The following is a 22,031-nucleotide window of genomic DNA, read 5'->3' as shown; positions in this document are numbered from 1 at the left end:
AGATTCATTTATAAAAAGTTATAATTTGCATTAAAAGTATGACTTTAGTTAGAATTTTATAATACATACCTCCATGGGGTAAATACAGGTCTGGGCAGTTACACCAGCCAATGAGCCAGATATAAATCTTTCAAGAATTCCTAAATGAACACCATCAAAACTAAGCAATTTCTTATACTGCATAAAAAATATTGAAATGTATAATATTAGTGAAACAAGATATATATTGTTTCTATATTTATAACATTAATTAGTAGTATAAAATTATATTTAAAAGTATACTAGATACCCAATATTAGCACCACCTAGAATTCCTTTCATTTTATGCAATTGATTATCTAAGATCATAAGTAAAGCCCTTTCATTTAGTCTCTCTTTTCCTTTTTTGCAGAATAAGTTGACAATATTAAATCACTTTATGCATATTTATGAATGTGCTATTTCATAAGAGGCATATAAATGACACAAAGGAGACAGAAATCATATCTTTTATCTCTTTTCAGCACCACACTTGACATATACAAGGCATTCAATATTGTTTGGTTACTGGATAGTCAGGAATAGTAACTTAATGTGAGAGACTTTTTTTTTTTTAAATTTTTACGAAAAGGATTTTATGCCTTAGCCTGAGTAATAGCTAGTATATCACAAGAACACATGTGGAAAAAAAAAAGAAAATGTAAATCTAACCCTATAGATAGGGCTTCACAGGAACTAAAGTCAATTTTCATGGAGATTAAAACTGGAAAACCATTTAGAATCCAAGATAGCTCTAGTAAGCACATTCTTTATAATGAATACTATATCTAGTACTCATTACATATATATTCATTATATAGCTAGATATATATGGCTAAGTGTTTAATTTTGGTCAATGAGCTATGAGGGGAAGTTGCACATATAAATTCTGAGACATCACCTTAAAGACACTTGTCTTACCTCTACCTGGGAAATGGCAAAGACAGGTACAACCTTTGAAGACAATTGTATTGAAGTTGGCAGAGCTGTACTGTTAACCCTGGGCCACTTGCCTCTATCTTATCTAAGTTGCTGTATTTTGGAATCTCTTTGTTACAATAGCTTAGAATAAACCCTAACAAGTATAGAAATTTGTTCCTAGATATAGGGTGCTGCCATAACTAAAACCTAAAATATGTGGCACTTGCTTTATTGTTAGGACAGGACACAGATATTACAGGCTCAGAAGGTGATGACCTTTTTGATGCTTTACGGAAATGCTTGACTGAACTGCCTCCTGTGATAACTTTGAAGGTGACTATGTGCTTTTTGAGCCTGAAGTTCTAGGAAAACTCCTTGTAAAATCTCAGAATGTTGGTTAGTGTTGTTTGCTCCTTGCTGCTTTAAGATCTATGAGACAATGCTTAAGCACTGCTCTAATTTATGCCCCAAGGCCTTCTCCAAAGCCACTTTACAAACAGAAATGGGAGGAATAGAGCTCTGCTAAGGGAGCTTTCTTTGCCTGGATTGAGATTCAAGAAACATGGCACTTCATATTTGAAAGTCACCTGCTTCTGTATCCCAACAGAAGAAAATACGATTATACTAAAGAACTTGACTATCTGCAAAAATCAGATGTTGCTATAATAATTTCAAAGATCACTGATCACAGATCACTATAACAGACATAATACTAATAGACTCTTGCAGGACAAGTCCTTTGATGACCTTGACAACCAAGCTCTTTCCTTTCTTGCTTGTAGTTCTCAAGAATAACTGTAGAATGTGCTGGAAATGCAACATCCTGAGATGGGGAAACTGGCCAGATTAGCCTGGGCTCAGTCACCAAGCATCCTAAAACAGGATATCCTACAGCAGTAGCCTACATGCCAAGTTGCCCCTGAGTATGAAACCCAGAGCTGAGTGCCTTTCAGAGTCCCTCATCTGCAGTGTAACATGGGACACATGTAGACTAGACTCCATCCACCCTGGATGGCCTTCCTGAGCTTTGGGGGACTGGCTTGCCATGAATTCTAGGCTACTATTGGCCCTTGCTGCCTATCTATGAGTAGTAAAGTTCCTTCACTTAAGTTATTGTGCGAGTGTTCTGTCTCACCAGAACCATTCAAGTGGAAGAGTAACCAATGCACAATGAACCTGCTTCACAACCCTGAGACAAGGCATTGGAGGTGATGCTAGAACATACTGGTAGGGGACTGAGGATGTGAGAAAGGGAATAGTGAAAGCTGACAAAGTATGTGTTATTAAGCAAGCTGCCATGATATGCAACTGGGGCTTAATCTTGTTAAGAACTCCTGGGAAATAATGTAGGCCATAGACTTCAGAATTATCCTACCCAAGTGAACAAGGGCATTAGGGTATTTATCTACTAATGTCCACTTATTAGTGAAGGCTGCTCCCAGGGGTCTTAATTCCTTATCATTTCTAGCCTGCCATTTCCAGAAACAGAACAGGCTCCAGAGGCCAGAGGAAGACCCTAGGCAAATAGATCTTAGATGCTGGCAGGTAAAAATCAGGTCACCTTTCATTGATATGGTAAAGCCCAAGGATACACAGGTGAGCACTTATATATATGGTATTTTACTGCATAGTAGTAACAGTGAACGGGGTAATGATAGCAAAGAAAAAGAGAGAGGAACAAAGCAACTAAAAGTTCAGATTCCTCAGGGATAAAAGCTCATGTTATCCACCAAACAAAAAACTAGCCAAAGTACTGGCCAAATGAGATAACAAATATCAAGTATAGCTTTGAGAACAGTTAACAATAGTATTGGTTGTAATTCCCTCCTGTTGGGTAGAGGAAACAGCATATGAGAAGGACCTGAAATAAAAAGAAGCATGGTGTACTAGAATAAGTGGGAAAAAAAAAGCCAGTTTGGCTGCAAAGAATAATGAAAGTGAAGAAGAGGGCAAGAGGCCAAGTCATTTTGCACCTTGCTAGTCAAAATAAGGATTTTAGATGTTGCAATTAAGAGAAGTGAGTGACCACCGGAGGGTTTTAAGGTAGAGAGATGACATAACCAGATTTATCTTTTTAAGGGACTACTCTGGTAGCAGTGTGAAAAATGGATTGGAGATATGAAGATACTAGTTGGGAATCCATGGCAGTAGTCCAGGCAAAAGATGACTGGCCAGCAATACTGATTAAGAGATAAGAAATAATAGATTTCTGGATGTTTAGCAAGATGGTGGACTAAAAGGTCTCAACATTAGTCCCCCACAAAAACAATGTTTACACAACTACCTACTGATGAAAATAGCTTTGAGAGAGCTCCAGAGTACAATGAAGGAGCAGCAACAACCCAATGGAACACAAAACTGAGACTGATCACAAAGGAAAACACAGGAAGCATTTTACTTGTGTCCCACCCTAGCTCTCAGTCCAGTCCAGCTCTGCAGCAAGAGAGATCTCCTAGGTCATAACTGCCCTCTGGTGGGAGGAAACATGAGCAGAAAGACCCCAGCAGCCTTCACCACCAAGGACTATCACAGTCTTTGCCAGTGCTGGCCTCAGCTGACAGCTGCCTGAAGTACACACTTCTGTGCCCACAACCAGAAAGTGCTGCCACTGTGCCCCGTCCAGGCCAGAGCCATATACTATCCAGCACCTCCACACACATACCTCCAGACCCCAGCTCTGCAACTGTTCCACTCAAGCCTGCATTCCAAACATTAGCACCACCACTGTTCCACACATACTTGTGCCTCAGGCTCCGATAACACAGACAGTTTGTGTGTTCTACACTTCAGATCTAGGCACCACTGCCACTCTATGTGTCCTGGACAATGGCACCACCACCACTATGAGTACCCCTGTATCCCAGACCCTAGTACAAAGAGGGATCCTGTCAACCACAACTTCTCCCAGTGAGTGAAAAGGAGAGAAGGGCATGCCAACAGCCTTCACCACAGAGGACCTAATCAGTCCTCACTGTCACTGCAGACTTTTAACTTTGGTCACCAGGGACCACTGCAGTCTTTGCTGATGTGGACCTAAGCTGATAGAGATACCTGCAGTCTATGCTACTCTACTTCCCCTTAAACCAGAGCTGCCACACTGCAGTCATCCACACCCTCACACCTACCTGCAGGTGATGGTTTTCCCCCACCAAAGCCAGTCTGTAAAGCCTAGAAGAGGTGACTCTTCCTTCAAATGTTTAAATGCAAACACAAAGTTATAAAGAACACAGGAAAACATCACAGAAACTTTTCATCACCAAAAGAATATAATTTTCTAGTAACTGGAACCAAAGAAATGGAGATATACAAATTGCCTGACAACCCAAAGTAACTGTTTTAAAGAAGTTCAGCAAGCTAGAGAAACATATGTCAACTTGAAGACAGGTCATTTGAAATTATCCAGAAGAGAAAAAAAGAAAAAAGAGTGAAAAAAGAAATCCTATGGAATTTATGGGACACCATCAAGCAAATCAATATATGCATTATGGAAGTTCCAGAAGGAGAAGAGAGATAAAAGAGAAGTAGAGAGTTTATTTGAAGAAACAACGGCTGAAAACTTGCCAAACCTTGAAAGGGAAATGGACATCCAGGTTCACGAAACTCAAAGATTCCCCAAACAGGATCAACCCAAAGAGGACTATATTAAGACACTTTATGATCAAATTAAATTTCCAAGGTGAAAAACAAAGAGAATTCTGAAAGCAGCAAAAGAAAGGTGACTCATCATATATAAGGTGACCCTTATAAAACTATTAGTTAATATCTCAGCTAAAAGATGTATAACAGCAGAGTGTGAAATGATACAGTCAAAGCACTAAAGAAGAAAAATTCTGTCAACCAATAATACGATACCTGGAAAAATTACACTTTAAAATGAAAAAGAGATAAAATATTTCCCAGGCAAACAAAAACTGAGGGAGTTTGTCAACACTATACCTGTCGTACAGAAATGCTTAAGAGAATTCCTCAAAATGAAAAGAAAATATGCCAAACAGCAATGCAAAAACACGTATAACAATAAATCTCACTGGAAAAGGTAAACATATAGACAAATATATATGAATGTAACATTGTAATGGGGATGCACAAATTACTTTAAGTATAATATGAAAGTTAAAATATACAAATTTGTTAGCAAAATAAACTGTCGACAGAGTAAACAAACAACCTACAGAATGGGAAAAATTTTTGCAAACTACATATCTGACAAAGATCTAATATCCAGCATCTATAAGGAACTTAAACAAATTTACAAGAAAAAAAAAAAACCCTATAAAAAAAAGTGGGCAAAGGACATGAACAGATACTTCTCAAAAGAAGATATACATGTGGCCAGCAAGCATATTAAAAAAAAGAACAAAAACTCAACATTATTAATCATTAGAGAAATGATGAAAACACAATGAGATACCATCTCACACCAGTCAGAATGACTATTATTAAAAAGTCAAAAAACAACAGATGCTGGCAAGATTATGTAGAAAAAGAAACACTTATACACTGTTGGTGGGAGTGTAAATTAGTTCAAGCATTGTGGAGGACGTCGTGGTGATTCCTCAAAGACCTAAAGACAGAAATGTCATTTGACCCAGCAATCCCATTACTGGGTGTATACCTAAGAGAATATAAATCATTCTATTATGAAGACACATGCACACATATATTCATTGCAGCACTATTCACAATAGTAAAGACATGGAATCAACCTAAATCCCCATCAATGATAGACTGGATAAAGAAAATGGTATACATTTCTTTATAATGGTATACATTTCTTTATAATGGTATGTATATACATACACACCATGGAATACTGTGTAGCCATAAAAAATAAGGAGACCATGTCCTTTGCAGGAACATGGATGGAGGTGGAGGACATTATCCTTAGGAAACTAATGCAGGAACAGAAAACCAAATACTACATGTTCTCACTTATAAGTTGGAGCTAAATGATGAGAACACATGGAAACATAGAGGGGAACCACACACACTGGGGCCTATTAGAAGGTAGAAGGTAGGAAGAGGGAGACAATCAGAAAAAATAACTAATGGACACTAGGATTAATACCTGGGTGATGAAATAATCTGCACAACAAGCCCCCATGACACACATTTACCTATGTAACAAACCTGCACATGTGCCCCTGAAGGTAAATGTTCAAAAATAAAAATTAAAAATTAAAACTTTTTAAAAATTAAAAAAGTTGTTAAGGAATGCACAATATAAAAACTATCAAACTCTGATTATTACACAAAATGAGAGAGGGAAATAAAGTGTAGAGTTTTTGTATATGACTGAAGTTAAGTTGTATCAACTTAAAATAGATTATTACAATTACAAATATTTTATGCAAGTCTCAAAGTAACCACAAAAGAAAAACTCTGATACACAAAAGATAAAGTGAAAAGAATCAAAGCAAATCATTGCAAAAAAATCATAAAATAACCAAGAAAGACAGGAAGAGAAGAAGAAAACAACTGCAAAACAGACAGAAAACAGTTAACAAGATGGCAATAGTAAGTGTTTACCTATTAAAAATCACTTTAAAGGTAAATGCATTAAACTCACCAATCAAGAAACATACAGTGGCTGAATGCATACAAGAGACTCACTTTATATATATACATATGTTGGGTTTTTTTTTTTTTTTCCTTTTTGAGATAAGGTCATCTTCCTCTGTCATACAGGCTGGAGTGCAATGGTATGATCATAGCTCACTGCAGCCTTGAACTCCTGGGCTCAAGTGATCCTCTTGCCTCAGCCTCCTGAGTAGCTAGGACTATAGGAAGGGCTATTTTTTTTTTCTTTTTGTAGAGATGGGGGTCTCACTATGTTATCCAGGATGGTCTTGAACTCTTAGCCTCAAGTGACCCTCCTGCCTCAGTCTCCAAAAGCACTGAGATTACAGGTGTGAGCCACCATGTCTGACCTCACTTTATATTTAAAGACACATATGGGGTGAAAGTGAAGGGATAGAAAAAGACAGTTCATGCAAATAGTAACCAAAAGAAAGCATGCACGGCTATACTTAGACATCTCCAGAGACAAATAATGACATTATATAATGATAAAAGGAGTGATTGAACAGGAAGATATAACAAATATAAATATATGTGCACCCAACATCAGAGTTCCTAAATATATAAGGTAAATATTGACAAAACCAAAGGAAAAGATAGCAACACAATAATAGTTGGGAATTTAATACCCCACTTTCAGTCAAGGATAGAACCCCCAGACAGAATATCAATAAAGAAACAGGTGACTTAACCAACAAATAAACCAAATGGACTAACAACCGTATATAGAACTTACCACCCAACAGCAGCAGCAGAATACTCATTCTTCTCAAGCATACATGAAACATTCTCCAGTACAGACCATGTGTTAGGTCACAAAACAAGCCTTAACATATTTAAGAAAACTAAAGCCATTCCAAGTATCTTTTATGACCACAATGGAACAAAACTGGAAAATAATAAGCAACAAGAAAATGAAAAAATTCACAAAAATAAATGCATATTAATCAACATACTCTTGAACAACTAATACGTTGTTTCAAAACCAATTTAAACTCCAATTTCTTTTTTTTTCTGAGATGGAGTTTCACTCTTGTCACCCAGGCTGGAATGCAGTGGCACGATCTTGGTTCACTGCAACCTCCACTTCCAGGGTTCAAGCAATTCTCCTGCCTCAGCCTCCCAAGTAGCTGGGATTATAGGTGCCCACCATCACACCCGGCTAATTTTTTGTATTATTAGTAGAGACAGGGTTTCGCCATGTTGGGTAGGCTGATCTTGAACTCCTGACCTCAGGTGATCTGCCTGCCTCAGCCTCCCAAACTGCTGGGATTATAGGCAAGAGCCACCGCACCTGGCCAAACCCCAGTTTCTAAAAGGAAACCAAAAGGGAATTTTAAACATATCTTGAAACAAACAAACAAACTACAAGATATCAAACCTTACAGGATGCAGCAAAAGTAGTACTAAGAGGGAATTTTATAGCCTTACATGCCTGGATTAAATATATATATATATATCTATCTATCTCAAGTAAGCAATCTAATATGAAGAAACTAGCAAAAGAAAAACAAACTAATCCCAAAATTAACATAAAGAAGGAACTCATAGAGATTAGAGAGCAGAAATAAATTAAATAGAGAATAGAAAGGCAATAAAAGAAATCAATAAAGCTGTGTTGCTGTTGTTGTAGTTGTTGGTTTTTTTGTTTGTTTGTTTTTGAAGATAAACAAAACTGACAAAACCATAGCTAGACTAAGGAAAAAAAGACAGAAGGCTTAAATAACCAAAATTATAAATAGGCTGGGCTTGGTGGCTCACGCCTGTAATCCTAGCACTTTGGGAGGCCAAGGTAGGCGGATCACCTGAGGTCAGGAGTTCCAGACCAGTCTGGCCAACATGGTGAAACCCCATCTCTATTAAAAACACAAAAAATTAGCCAGGCATGGGGGCAGGCACCTGTAATCCCAGCTACTCAGAAGGCTGAGGCAGGAGATTCGCTTGAGCTCGGGAGGTGGAGGTTGCAGTGAGCCAACACCGTGCATCACACTCCAGCCTGGGAGACAGAGTGAGACTCCATCTCAAAAAAAATAAAATAGTGGCTGGGTGCGGTGGCTCACGCCTGTAATCCCAGCACTTTGGGAGGCCAAGGCGGGTGGATCACGAGCTCAGGAGATCGAGACCATCCTGGCTAACACAGTGAAACCCTGTCTCTACTAAAAATACAAAAAAAAATTAGCTGGGCGTGGTAGCACCAGCCTGTAGTCCCAGCTACTCGGGAGGCTGAGGGAGGAGAATCACTTGAACTCAGGGGGCAGAGATAGCGGTGAGCCGAAATGGTGTCATTTGCACTCTGGTCTGGCAGACAGAGCGAGACTCCATCTCAAAAAATAAAAATAAAAATAAAAATAAAATACAAATAGAAATAAAAAGGAGCGTTATGTTACAAAAATAAGGATTATAAGAGACTGATAAGGATTATAAGAATTATATGCCAACAGATTGAATAACTTGAGAGAAACTGATATATTCCTAGGAGAATACAATCTACCAAAACTGAATGAAGAAAAAATAGAAAGCCTGAACATACCAATTAAAAAAAGGAGATTGAATCAGTAATCAAAAACTTCCCAACAAAGAAAAGCCAAGGGTCAGATGACTTCATGGACAGCTTCTACCAAACATTCAAAGAATTAATACCAATCCTTCTCAAACACTTCCAAATGATGGAAGAACAGGGAACACTCCCAAATTTATTTCATGAGGACAGCTCAGGCTGATTCCAAACCAAAGATAACACACAAAAAAGAAAACTACAGGCCAATATCCCTAATGAACACAGATATAAAAATCCTTCATAAAGTACTAGAAAACTGAATTCAATAGCACATTAAAAGGATCACACACGATGACCAAGTGGGATTTATCCCTGGGATGCAAAGATGGTTCACTATACTCAAATCAATCAAAGTGATACAACACAATAACAAAATGAAAGGAAAAAAAAAAACCACATAATCATCTCAATAGATGCAGAAACAGCATTATTTAACATTAATTTATAATTAAAATGCTCAGCAAAATAGGCATAGATGGAACTTACCTCAACACAATAAAGTCCATATATTAAAAGTCCACAGTTAACATCATAATAAATGGGAAAAAATTGAAAGCTTTCCCTCTAACATCCAGTATAAGGCAAGGATGCCCACTCTTGCTACTTCAACATAGTACTGAAATCCTAGTTGAAGCAATTAGGCAAGAAAAAGTAAAGACATAACTAAAGAAAGAAGTAAAATTATCTCTGTTTTTGATGACATGGTCATACATATGGAAAATTCTAAAGACTCATCTCCCCAAAAATGTTATAATAAACAAATTCAGTAAATTTTCAGGATAGAAAAATCAGCATACAAAATTCATTAGTGTTTCTGTACACAAACAATGAACTATATGGAAAGGAAATTAAGAAAGTAATAATCTTTAATCATTTTGCCATTCACAATAGCACAAAAGATTAAAATATGTAGGAATAAACTTAACCAAAGAGGTTAAAGACTTGTACACTGAAAATTATAAAACATTGATGAAGGAAATTAAAGAAGACACAGATAAATAGAAAGACATCCACATCCATGCATTGAAAGAATTAACATTGTTCAAATGTCCATACTCCAAAGCTATGTACAAATTCAATGCAATCCCCCAAAAAATTCAGTGTTATTCCTTCTATGGAAATTTTTTAAAAATCCTAAAATTCATGTGAAACCACAAAAGACCCTGAATAGACAAATCAGTCTTGAGCAAGAGGAACAAAGCTGGGAGCATAACCACTTTCCAGTTTCAAAACATATTAATTATAAAGCCATAATAACAAAAGGAGGATGGTAATAAAGACAGACAGCTAGATCAATGGAACAGAAGAGAAAGCCTAGAAACAAATCCATTTATCTATAGTCAACTGACCTTTGATAAGATGCCAAGAACACTCAATGGGGAAAAGATAGTCTCTTCAATAAATAGTGTTGGAAAAACTGGATATTCACATGTAGAAGAAGGAGACCCTTATGTCACACCATATACAAAAACCAACTAAAAATGGATTAAAAACTTAAACATCAGGCCTAAAGCAGTACAACTACTAGAAGGAAATGTAGGGGAGAAGCTTCTTAACATTCATCTGGGTGATGATTTTTCAAATATGATACCAAAGCACAGGTAGCAAAAGCAAAAATAAACAAGAGCAATTACATCCAACTAAATATCTTCTGCATAGAAAAGGAAATAACTGGCAGAGTGAAAAGGCAACCTACAGAATGGGAGAAAATATTTGCAAATAATATTTCTGATAAGAGTTTAGTATGCAAAACAGATAAGGAACTCATGCAACTCAATAGCAAAAGAAACTGATTGTAAAATGAACAAAGAACTTGAGTAGACATTTCCTCAAAGAAGACATACAAATGGCCAGCAGGTATATGAAAAGCTGCTCAACATCACTAATAAACAGGGAAATGCAAGCCAAAACCACAAAGAGAAATCACCTCACACCTTTTAGGAGGACTACTATCAGAAAGACAAGAGATAACAAGTGTTATGAATGTGAATTTAAAAAAGAATTCTTATACACTCATGATGGGATATAAATTGCTATATCCATATAGAGAACAATATATAGGTTCCTCAAAAAATTAAAAACAGAACTACCTGATGATCCAGCAATCACACTTCTGGGTATGTATCCAAAGGAAATGAAATCAGTATCTCAAAGGGATAATTGCACTCTGATGTTCATTTCACAGCATTATTCACAATAGCCAAGGTATGGAGGTAACCTAAATGTCCACTGATGAATAAATGGTTAAAGAAAATGTGGTATATAATGGAATATTACAACAGAATACATACAATCCATACGATGGAATATTATTTAGTCTTTAAAAAGAAATAAATCCTGCCACTTACAACAGGGATGAACCTGGAGGACATTACGCTAAGTGAAATGAACCACATGCGGAAAGACGAATACTACACAATCTTACTTATATGTGGAATCGAAAATAGTCAGACTCACAGAAGCAGAGAGTAGAATGGTGACTGCAAGGGCCTGGGAGGAGGCAGAAATGGGGAGATGTTGGTCAAAGGGTACAAAGTTTCAGTTATTCAAAGTGAATCAATTCTGGAGATTTAACGTGCAACACTGTGAATATGGTTAACAACAATGTATTGTACACTTGAAATTTGCTAAGAGAATAGATCTTAAAGGTTCTCATCACACATTTCCAAAAAGAAGCTGGTAACGATGTGAAACGATGGGTATGTTAATTGGCTTGATTTTGATTATTACCTCACAATGTACAGGTATATGATTTTGATTATTACCTCACAATGTACAGGTATATCAAATCATCAAGTTGTATACCTTAAATATACAACTTTTTAATTGTCAGTTATACCTCAATAAAGCTGTAGGGGGAAAGAACAGGCAAAAAAAGATATAAGAAATAATAATAAAAATAAATAAATAAAAGAAATAATAGCATCCCTTGATGCCAAATAATTAGGTAGTATTTTTTTTTTAAGCTAAAAGTTTACCAGGAAATTTTTTACCCTTCATGGTGACATTTCTAAAATGGTTTGTGTGAAGCAAAGAGTTAATATAGCAGGACTAAAACTGCTATCTTTAGAAAAGACTGCCTGCAAAGTTGGCCCTTGGCTGGTGTTTGGTAACTTGGATTTGGGAAGGGTTCCCATCATTCCCTGATAAGAATGGCTCGCTGTGCCTAAACTTTTTATGCAAGCAGTATTATTTGAGCTGAATATCTGCTTTCCTTGTGGGAGTCTGAAATATTGGAACATGCCATGCAGAGGGTACTTATGTGACCAACCCCAGTGAAACCTTGGGCACTAAGTCTCTGATGGGATAGACATTTCATGTGTTATTATAACTCATTGCTGGAGGATTTAAGCATGTGGAATGTGACTCTACGGGACGCTTGAAAGCTTACATCTGGTTTCCTCTGGTCTTCACCCTATGCACCTTTTCTCTTGGCAATTTTGCTTTGTATCCTTTCACTGTAATGAATTATAGCCACACGTGTGACTACACACTGAGTCCTGTGAGTACTCCTAGCAAATCACTGAACCTGGGGGTGGTTTTGCAGACCCTGACAGTCTAAAATATCTGTTAATTTTTTAGACATTTTTCCAGCTGAACACATGACAGTTGACATTCACATTTGCCACACATTTTCATGGGTTATGTTTTATGTACAATTCCACACATGCCAGTATAAGGCCCTCTTTTCTCTCCTAGCTGCAAGTAAGTAAAAGTGCCCATTATGTTAAAGATATAGCCTTGTCTATTACGAAGAAAAAAGATAGAAGATGCGTATAAATGCTCGTGTCAGATATGGTTCTAGGCACTTTATATACATGTTAATTCACTTAATTCCCACAACAACCCTAATCATTATTTCTTCTATTTTAAGTTAAGGAACATGTAAGAAAACTGAAGCACACAGAGGTTAAGAAGCTTGCTGTGTTTTGCATAGCTAGCAAGTGGTAGAGCTAGGATTTGAACTTAGAAAGCCTGGTTCCAGTGCCAGACCTTAAGCATTACCCTATAAAATCTCCCTTTTGAGAAAATCACTCATAAACTTTGGTATTCAACTCCTATTCATCATAATTGACAACAAACCTCAGTTACCCACTTGAAGCCACGCTGATGTGTCCTACCAGTCTGACTGAGGACCTGTACTCTAACATAGCGTTAGAAACATGGTCCCAAAGTAGGAGAGCTGGGACCCAGGACAGGGTTCTGACTCTGACTGTATTGCCAACTAAATGTGTCGCTTCAAGTAATTTATCTTCTCTTGCCTCAATTTTTACATCTATAAAATGATGACACTAGGCTCTTAGTAATACTCAGTGATGTGCTGGCACTATTCTGGGAATGATGCTATGGTCCCTATTCTAAAGAAGCATACTATTTTTCTAGAGAGGACATGCCCTTCTTTGCTTCTTCCCCTAGTTGTTGCATAAAACTTATATGTCATTGCTGGAGTTCCAGCTCAGACTCATGGAGACAAGGATCATACCCTACAGATGGTAAACAGTGAGCTGGATGCAAGTGAGTTTCTTTTCGCCTTCAAAGCACTTCCATACCAGTCCTAAATTCCCTATCCTCAGACTTTGTGAGAAAGAAAGAAGGACAATCCCCTACCAACACTCCTCTCCTTTCCTGTATTATCACTTGTACCCCCTCCCATGGCTTATTCTCCTAAGCATACACACGTTGCCTCTTCAATTTCTAGAAAAACATTCTCTTAATCCCATACCTCCTCCAGTTACCATTGCATTTCCCTTCTCTTCACAGCAAAAATCCTTGAAAGAGTTATCAATTTCTATTTCCAATTTCTGTCCTCTGTTTTCCCCATAGCCCACCTGGCATACTGTATATTTCACTTCTATCTTATTTAAGTCACTATTGTTTGGAGTTTTCTGTCACATGCATCTAAACCTAATTCTAGTTTACATAAGTGGTACAAGCAATAAATATACTATGGCAGAAAGAGCAGACACCAAAATAGGTTACTTCTCAGGAAGGGAAAGACTTCAGTTCTTGAAATAATTTAGATATGTTAGAAGGAGAAAAAGGGTAACTCAATTAGAAAGAAAGTGTGAGCAAAATCAAGGAGACAGGAAAAGCACAACTTGTTAAGGAATAACAAAAAAAATTCTTTTACTTGAAAAGCAATACTTGTCAAGCAGCAGTACTGGATATGTTAAGTATGGATAATGCTGGGATAAGAACTTTATATAGGGTCCAAGAAGTAAAATACAACCTATATTACAACTTATTTTACCTCACCCCATGCAACACTCCTCCCATGATAAGGTGCTCTGCTATAGGTTAAGGAAAAAAACTGAGTCCTCAGGAAAAATCTAGGGAAGTGAAAAGTGGGTTAACCAAAGAAGGTAGGGCTTCTAGACAGTGAGGAAACAAATGAGATTGTATTAATAAATAAAATTGGGCAGCAGCAACTTCTAGTTTTTGCATCTTCTGTGGCATTCCTTTCATTCTCTTTTTCCCCCATAAGGTGGCGTGCCCTTGGAAAGCTATCAGGAATCAGGATGGGTCCTAAGGGAGCAGAAGTATGAAATGGACTCCTTCAGTCTGCCTCTCGTCAAGCCTGGCACTAAATAGAGAAAAGGATGTCCTTTGTTGCAGATTTTGATCCACTCCAGTTCATCAGGGTTGAAGACAAGAAAGAAATTTGAAACCAAAGTCCTGTTAGTAATAAACAGTACATTTATCTGGAGTGTCCTTTATGCCACCTGTGTATCACCATAAATAGTGAGGATGACATACTGATGATTTACGGTCCAGGCCATTTTTTTCCATCTGTGCCTTACCTCACAAATAACAACACACATATTCCTAGTAATAATCACGAATATACACACTGGTATGCTTCTTTTACACTTTGCAACATAGTTTTCTTTTTTGTTTTTTAAAGAAACAGGGTCTCACTCTGTCACCCAGGATGAATTGCAGCTGCACAATCACATCTCACTGCAGCCTCAAACTCCTAGTCCCAAGCAATCCTCCCACCTCAGCCTCCCAAGTAGCTGGGAATACAGGAGTGTGCCTCCACATCTGGCCAATTTTATTTTTATTTTTTGTAGAGACAGGATCTCACTATGTTGCCTAGGCTGGTCTCGAATTCCTGGGCCCAAGTGATCCTCTCATCTCAGCCTCCCAAAGTGCTGGGACTGTAGATGTGAGCCACTGTGCCTGGCCTAAATTGATAGTTGCATTTAAATAAACACTTCTTAAATTTTAACATCTAGTTTTGATAAAATGTAAGATCTAGAAGGCCAAAGGCAGTATCTATCTTGTTCTTTCATGTATTCCCAGACATGGGACCTAGCTAGCACATGGTAGGCACACAATAAATATTTAGATATATGAAACTGCCAGAGTTCAAAACCTATTGAAAACAAGATTTGAGAGATCTACATGCTGCCTGATATCACTTTAAATTCATGACTACTGACTTCAACTGCACCTTTGCTGCCAGAAATCTTACTATGTTTCCTCAATCCATTTGCTCTTCCACTCTCCTAGAAGTCTATTTCCTACCCTCTGTTTCTTCAAACATCCAACATGTCCTTGCTTCCCATTTCATGGAAGAAACTGAAGCACTAGGAAAAATGCTTCCACAAACCTGCTATGACTGTGTCCACATAGTAGCACTTCTGTAACTATGGATAAAATGCTTCACCAAGGCCAAACCCATCCTTGACCATTAGCTCCCATCTCCTCTCACCCACTCAAAGATTTAAGGACAATCCCCTACCAACACTCCTCTCCTTTCCTGTATTATCACTTGTACCCCCTCCCATGGATTATTCTCCTAAGCATACAAACGTTGCCTCTTCAATTTCTAGAAAAACATTCTCTTAATCCCATACCTCCTCCAGTTACCATTGCATTTCCCTTCTCTTCACAGCAAAAATCCTTGAAAGAGTTATCAATTTCTATTTCCAATTTCTGTCCTCTGTTTTCCCCATAGCCATTGTCACCACCTGGCATACTGTATATTTCACTTCTTTAGTTATTGTCTCCTCCTACCTATATTCTAATACAATTCTGACAAAGGAAGTCGGGTTTTTGTTGTTTGTTTGGTTAATTGGTTTCTTGTTTTATTTGCTATGACCTTTCCATCACCTAGAAGAGAAGCTGATCACACTAAGTATTCAAGAAAAATTAGTTAATAAAAGAAATACTTGCTGAATGAGTAAGCCAATCCCCACTTAAGTAAGAGATGTATGTTTTTCAGATTTGCATGCATTACAACTAAGTCCAGAGTCCTACTCATCCATCTACTTGCTTTTCAACTGTTTGGGTTGGAAAAGGATATGATCATTCTTTAATATTTTCTTAAAATGTTGAGGTTCTGGTGACCTTATAAACAAGAGTCTGCAAAATAGCACTTTAATGCTATATGCTATAAAAATGTTTAAAGAAAGGAGAATTACTACAAGATTTTACAGTGAAGATAGAAAACTTGAGAGGCACCCAGAGCACTCTTAGACTCTTATGTGACACTAATATCTTATAATATTTGAAAATAGACATATCTCATCTCAAAGTGAATAATTTAAATGAGATTAACAAATTTTAAAGTTCAATGCATTTTTTTCATCTCTTCATCACTTGGCTAAATTAAGATGTTGATCCTCTATTCATTAACAAATGAACTGAAATTTCTGTAAAATTTTCAAATTGTTCAAAGATAAAATCAATGATGAAATGTTTTGTGAAGACTTCCTACACTGACATTGAAATTAAAAGATCTACTAATAGACATCAGTTTTAATATAGAGTAATTTATGGAACTTCTCTTGTAAACCATAGCGATATGAAAACACGAAAAATTAAATGAGAATACACAGTCATTAATATTTACATTGAAAACTACTGCTTGTACACACTCCAGTTTTCTCTTTCATGAGAGTATGAATTTTTGAAAATTGAATTTAAAATCTGATTTTTGTTTAAAATTCCACAGACAAAAATGTTTTACCTGTTCATAGGCCCCAACCTTGAGTGCCGTCTCTGGTGCAATTTTTAAAACATTTACACCATTTCCTCGCCAAAGGGAAAAAATTCCTCCTTCTTTTACCAACTGCTCAAGGCCACTAATCAATCTCATTTTCCTTGACTTTAAACTATGAACCTATAAAGAAATAGCACATTTATTTACTTTTCAATTCATTTTACTGGCTTTATGGTGTTGGTATTGCTATTGCTAATAAAAATAAATATACATATATGCATAAATTCATGATTTTCAACAGTTTTAATTTTCCCTCAGAGACATCTAAAACTGATATATTAATATTTTCTTGTGCCAAAATACATACTTTAATCTAACACATCAAAGAAAAAGGACAACTTAAAAAAAAACAGAAATAACTTAATTACCAGAGAATTTTAGCACAAACAAGAAGTGTTGATGGTACAAATATACTACAAGATTACTAAAGAGTGCATTGATATATGCAATGAGAAAAGGATAAATGAAAAAACATCAAACTTTCAACAGTGGATATTCCTGGGTGGCAAGGTGTTATGGGTTAACATGTGTCTCCCAAAATTCGTATGTTGAAGTCCTAACCCTCATTCCCTCAGAATGTGACCTAGAGACAGGGTCTTTAACAAGTTAAAGTGACATCATTAGTTTGTGCCCTACTCTGACTGGCATCCTTATGAAAGGAAATTTGGACACAGAGACATGACACACACAGAGAGGAGACAATGTAAAGAGATAGAGAAGACTGCCTTCTGCAAGCCAAGGAAAGAGATCTGGAACAGATTCTCTCTCACATCCCTCTAAAGGAACCAACCCTGCCGACACCTTGATTTTCGACTTCTAGCCTCCAGAACCAAGACAATAAGTTTCTGTTATTCAAGCCAGTCAGTTTACGGAACTTTGTTACAGCATCCCTAACAACCTCATACATGAGGAGTACAGGTCATTTTCATGTCTTCCTTTATCCTTTTCTGTGTTTTCCCATTTTTCTAGTGTGTTATAATAAGAAAAAAATGCTATTTTTAAGAAAGCAAAATATTAATAAAATGCCCTCCTGCCTATAAAGTAAGAGAAAAATCATGGGAGAACAAGGCAAAATGAACATTCTCTTCAGTGGGTAGAACAAATTTAGAAAAAAATTTGGTAAAATATGTATAGCCTTAAAAATGTTCATATTATTACTTAAACTAGGAATTTTTTAAACAAGTAATCTTAAATATGAAAAAGATTAATAAATAGTGGTGTTCATAAAATTATGAATAATTGCTTTAAAAAAGGAGGAGTAAAAACCACCTACATGTCTGTGGATCAGAAAAAGTGATTAAAGTATCAAAAACTCCAACTCATGGCTCTCTGACTGTAAAGTCTCTGCTCATGAACTATATTAAACTGCCTCTGACCACAACACACATGTCTTCCTCTATTTCACAGAATTCTTTTTCAGTTGTGTGAAGCTCACACAATAATACCTCTATCAATAGAGCGCACAAGTTCTAATGAACCCATTTCATTGTCAAATATAAGGATAAATGAAAGCCAAGAGATCCAACCCAGAACAGCATAAAAGGGCAGTGACTCCTTCCTGCTTTCCCTTCCTTCCTTTGCTTCTCATTATAGTACTCTCCTCACCCCACTTCTAACTTGCTTGTATCTATCATCTTCTCTCCTCTTTTTTCCCCTATTTTCCTTTTCTTTTTTATGTTTCTGTCTCCCATCCTCTTCCTACTCTTCTCTATCCACCTCCCTTACTCCTTTCTCTTTTTTCACTCTTTTCAGATCCCCCATTTGCTCCGTCCCTAATCCACTGACTCTTTTCCATGCCCTCAGAGAACTGATTACCCCTACCCTGTGTCCTTAAAATAGCCATAAATATAATTTTCTATCTTGCACACGAAAATTATGTGCAATTAATTGAAAATTACTGTTTTCAATATTATCATCATCATCATGTAGATATGTTGTTTGTATCTCTGTAAGGTCCTGGAGTATAAGAAATATGCTTTTTCATCTTTGTATTTTTAGCACCTAGCATACGATGGGTGCAAGACAAATACATTGTCTTTATTTTTACTCTTGGTGCCCTTTCCATGTTTCTCATCTCCCTACATGTCTCTATCTCTGTGTGGCACTGTATCATGTCTGTATCTTTCTCCTTTAAATTTCATTATTTAATTTTCTGACAGGCATAGTTATTGAGGAAGCTGTTTTCTATTTCCACCTGCAATACAGAATTTTCAACTCCTGCTCTTACCTAAGGACTGACTGAACTGAGTCACCTATCTGAAAAGAACATAGATCACAGATGAAATCAAACATGCGGAAGGATGGTGGGTTGTGTGTCTTATCGTCTAATGCCATTCAAAGTATGTTCCCTACACTTAGCCCACTGAATTAAAGGTTTATCTCCACGGGATGCATTAAGCAGAATCTCACCCTATATTTATGTAAGAAATATTAGGCATATGGGGAAATAGTATTTACTCCCCTTGGTACTCCCACAGTACTATGTGCATCATCTATCTGGGTAGATAGCACTTATATCACATTTTATTATTACCTATCTAACTAACTATTGTCCAAGAAAGCTTGCAAATTCTCTAAGGACAAAAACTACATCTAACATTTTCCTATAGTCTCTAATGCCTATTAAAGCAGCTAGTACATAATTGACCCTAAGTAAATATATGTGGAATTAATGAATGAAGTGTTTCCCCCGCAAAAGTTATCCTTCTAACAACCTATATTTTCCATAAATGATATATTTATGTAAGTTTAATTCCTAATTAAGATAAATCATTTTTCAGAATGAGGCAAGAGTATAAACTAAATAGTTCTTAAACCTGTGACATTAAACTTATTACACAATTAATTCACTTTATATAATAACTGTTCATAATCCATTACTAAAATGTCACCATTACCAAAAAGCAAAAGATAGTAAAACACCCACTTATGTAAATTTAATTTGAAATTTAAGTTCATTAGGTTGTGGATTACTAATTTTTATACCCTTGCAGAGAAAGTATTCAGCAAATATCAAATTTTAGTTGTGGATTCTACTTATGATAATTAACACATTAAGCCATGTACTATTTTATAACTACTGTTGACAATCCATTTTCAATGAAGGAAATGTAATTAAACAAAATATAATAATAAACTGTAAACAACTTATTTTCTGCCTCTTGGAAATATTCTTAGTAATTAAATGGTAGAATAGAACCATGCTATTATGTGGGTGCCAGGGTTAGAGATAACCAATACAAAGTCTAATGATATCTTCTCATTTCTTTCATAAATTTAGCTAATTTTTTGAAAACATTCTAATAGAGTGGTTCTATTATTGTTTAAAATAAAAACTGATTTGAATACACAGTAGTTTATTTAAGAAAATTAAGAAATCTTTTAATATTGAAAATTAGCATTTACATTTTCAGGAAAATGTAAAATTTTAATGAGAAGTAGTATGTGCCAAAACACTTTTAAAACCTTTTTTGAAAGCTGCCAAAGACTTTTCAAGTTACTTTAACTCTTAAAGGATAGGTAAGGTGAGCAAAAAACCTGCATCATGACTTTCAAGCGGTCTAAAGGTGCTGTGAATGTCCGTGCAACCGCGCTAGCTATTCCTGCTGACACTAAACGCTTCCACCAATCTCCAGACTGCTTTTCTTGTTCGGTAAATTCATCTGGAATAGCTATACTCTCTCCTATGTCAATTAACTGATAAATAGAAAGAATAATTAGACAATAAAGAAAAGTGTAAACACTTGATAAATTATAAGGATAGCTTTCTACAAGGACCAAGGATAACTTTTTACAATGACCAAAAATCCAAAGATTTTTTTATGCCACTTTCTGTTACTAAGATCAACAATTTTCTTAGCACCTGTACTATATCAAATGATTTTTAATAAGGCATTGACATATAGATTTAATGTAAAATCAATTAAATTAGAGCAATTATTAATTTTAAATTCTCAAACTATTTAGTTAATCTGTTCTATGAAAAATGTAAACTGTGAGTACAGGGATCACATCCAAGCCACTCACCACAGTGTCTGCCACATACTAGGCAAGGAGTAAATAATAAATATTCCCTCTTTTATTTCAAATTCTCTCCAACTCCTTTAATCACTTAAACCTAAGTCAAAATTCAAGAGTAGCATCTTATATGATTTGATTAAATTTCTTTATCATTTGCATTGACTCTTTCTTCAAATGTCAGTTTCCTTTTTAAAAGTCTACACTCCTACCATGTTTGCATTTTAGTTTCTTTTCAATGATCATACTTGCTTTTGCCAAGATGATCGATTTTTTCTCAATGTTGAGGCAATCTGGTTTAGTGCAGAAGTTAGTTTCTGCCCTCTAGGAATTAACAGAGTAATAAAAGAGACAGGAAAGGAAAAAAAACAATTATAATACAGAGAAAAGAGGTACAATAAAAACAGTAGCAAATAAAGGTGTCTTCAGAAGACAGTATAGAGACTCGAGGCAGAGCAAGAAGGCAGAAGACTCTACCCATCATCCGCCTGCAAGGACACCAATTTGACAACCATCTACCCAGATAAAACACCTTCGTAAAAACCAAAAATCAGATGAGCCCTCATAGTACCTGATTTTAGCTTCGTATCACTGAAAGAGGCACTGAAGAGATAGAAAACACAGCCTAAAATCACTGGCAAAATCCCTCCTACAGCCCCCCCAACAGTGGTGGCAAGATACGGAGAGTGTCTCTGGGCACTGGGGGAGGGGGAGCACAGCAATTGTGAGGCATTAAACCCAGTGCTGTCCTGTTAAAGCAGAAAGGAAAAGCAGACTGAACTCAGCGGACATCCACTCATGGAGGGAATAAGATGTGTGTGTGTGTGTGCGCGCGCGCGCATGTGTGTGCGCACCCATGCGCACATACATGTGTTTTTGAGACAGAGTCTCACTCTGTTGCCCAGGCTGGAGTGCAGTGGTGTGATC

The 22,031-nt window shown here is 36.5% G+C and overlaps 1 protein-coding gene across 1 annotated transcript in view; it reads right to left on the bottom strand.

Annotated features, from left to right (window-relative positions):
• LOC105506922 (calcium-binding mitochondrial carrier protein SCaMC-1-like) overlaps positions 1-22,031 on the bottom strand; it is a 59,232-nt gene that overhangs the window by 7,393 nt on the left and 29,808 nt on the right. The window contains exons 5-7 of the mRNA XM_011935225.1: positions 20,625-20,783; positions 17,055-17,207; positions 70-177 (exon numbers count right to left, since the gene is read on the bottom strand). Of these exons, the coding sequence (XP_011790615.1) occupies positions 70-177; positions 17,055-17,207; positions 20,625-20,783 (420 nt within the window). The remainder of the gene's footprint in view (positions 1-69; positions 178-17,054; positions 17,208-20,624; positions 20,784-22,031) is intronic.

The sequence above is a fragment of the Colobus angolensis genome, unplaced genomic scaffold, assembly GCF_000951035.1.
Source record: "Colobus angolensis palliatus isolate OR3802 unplaced genomic scaffold, Cang.pa_1.0 Scaffold141, whole genome shotgun sequence".
Taxonomy (NCBI): Eukaryota; Metazoa; Chordata; class Mammalia; order Primates; family Cercopithecidae; genus Colobus; species Colobus angolensis.
Note: the sequence above shows the minus strand (reverse complement) of the source record. Positions and strands in the feature narration are given on the sequence as shown.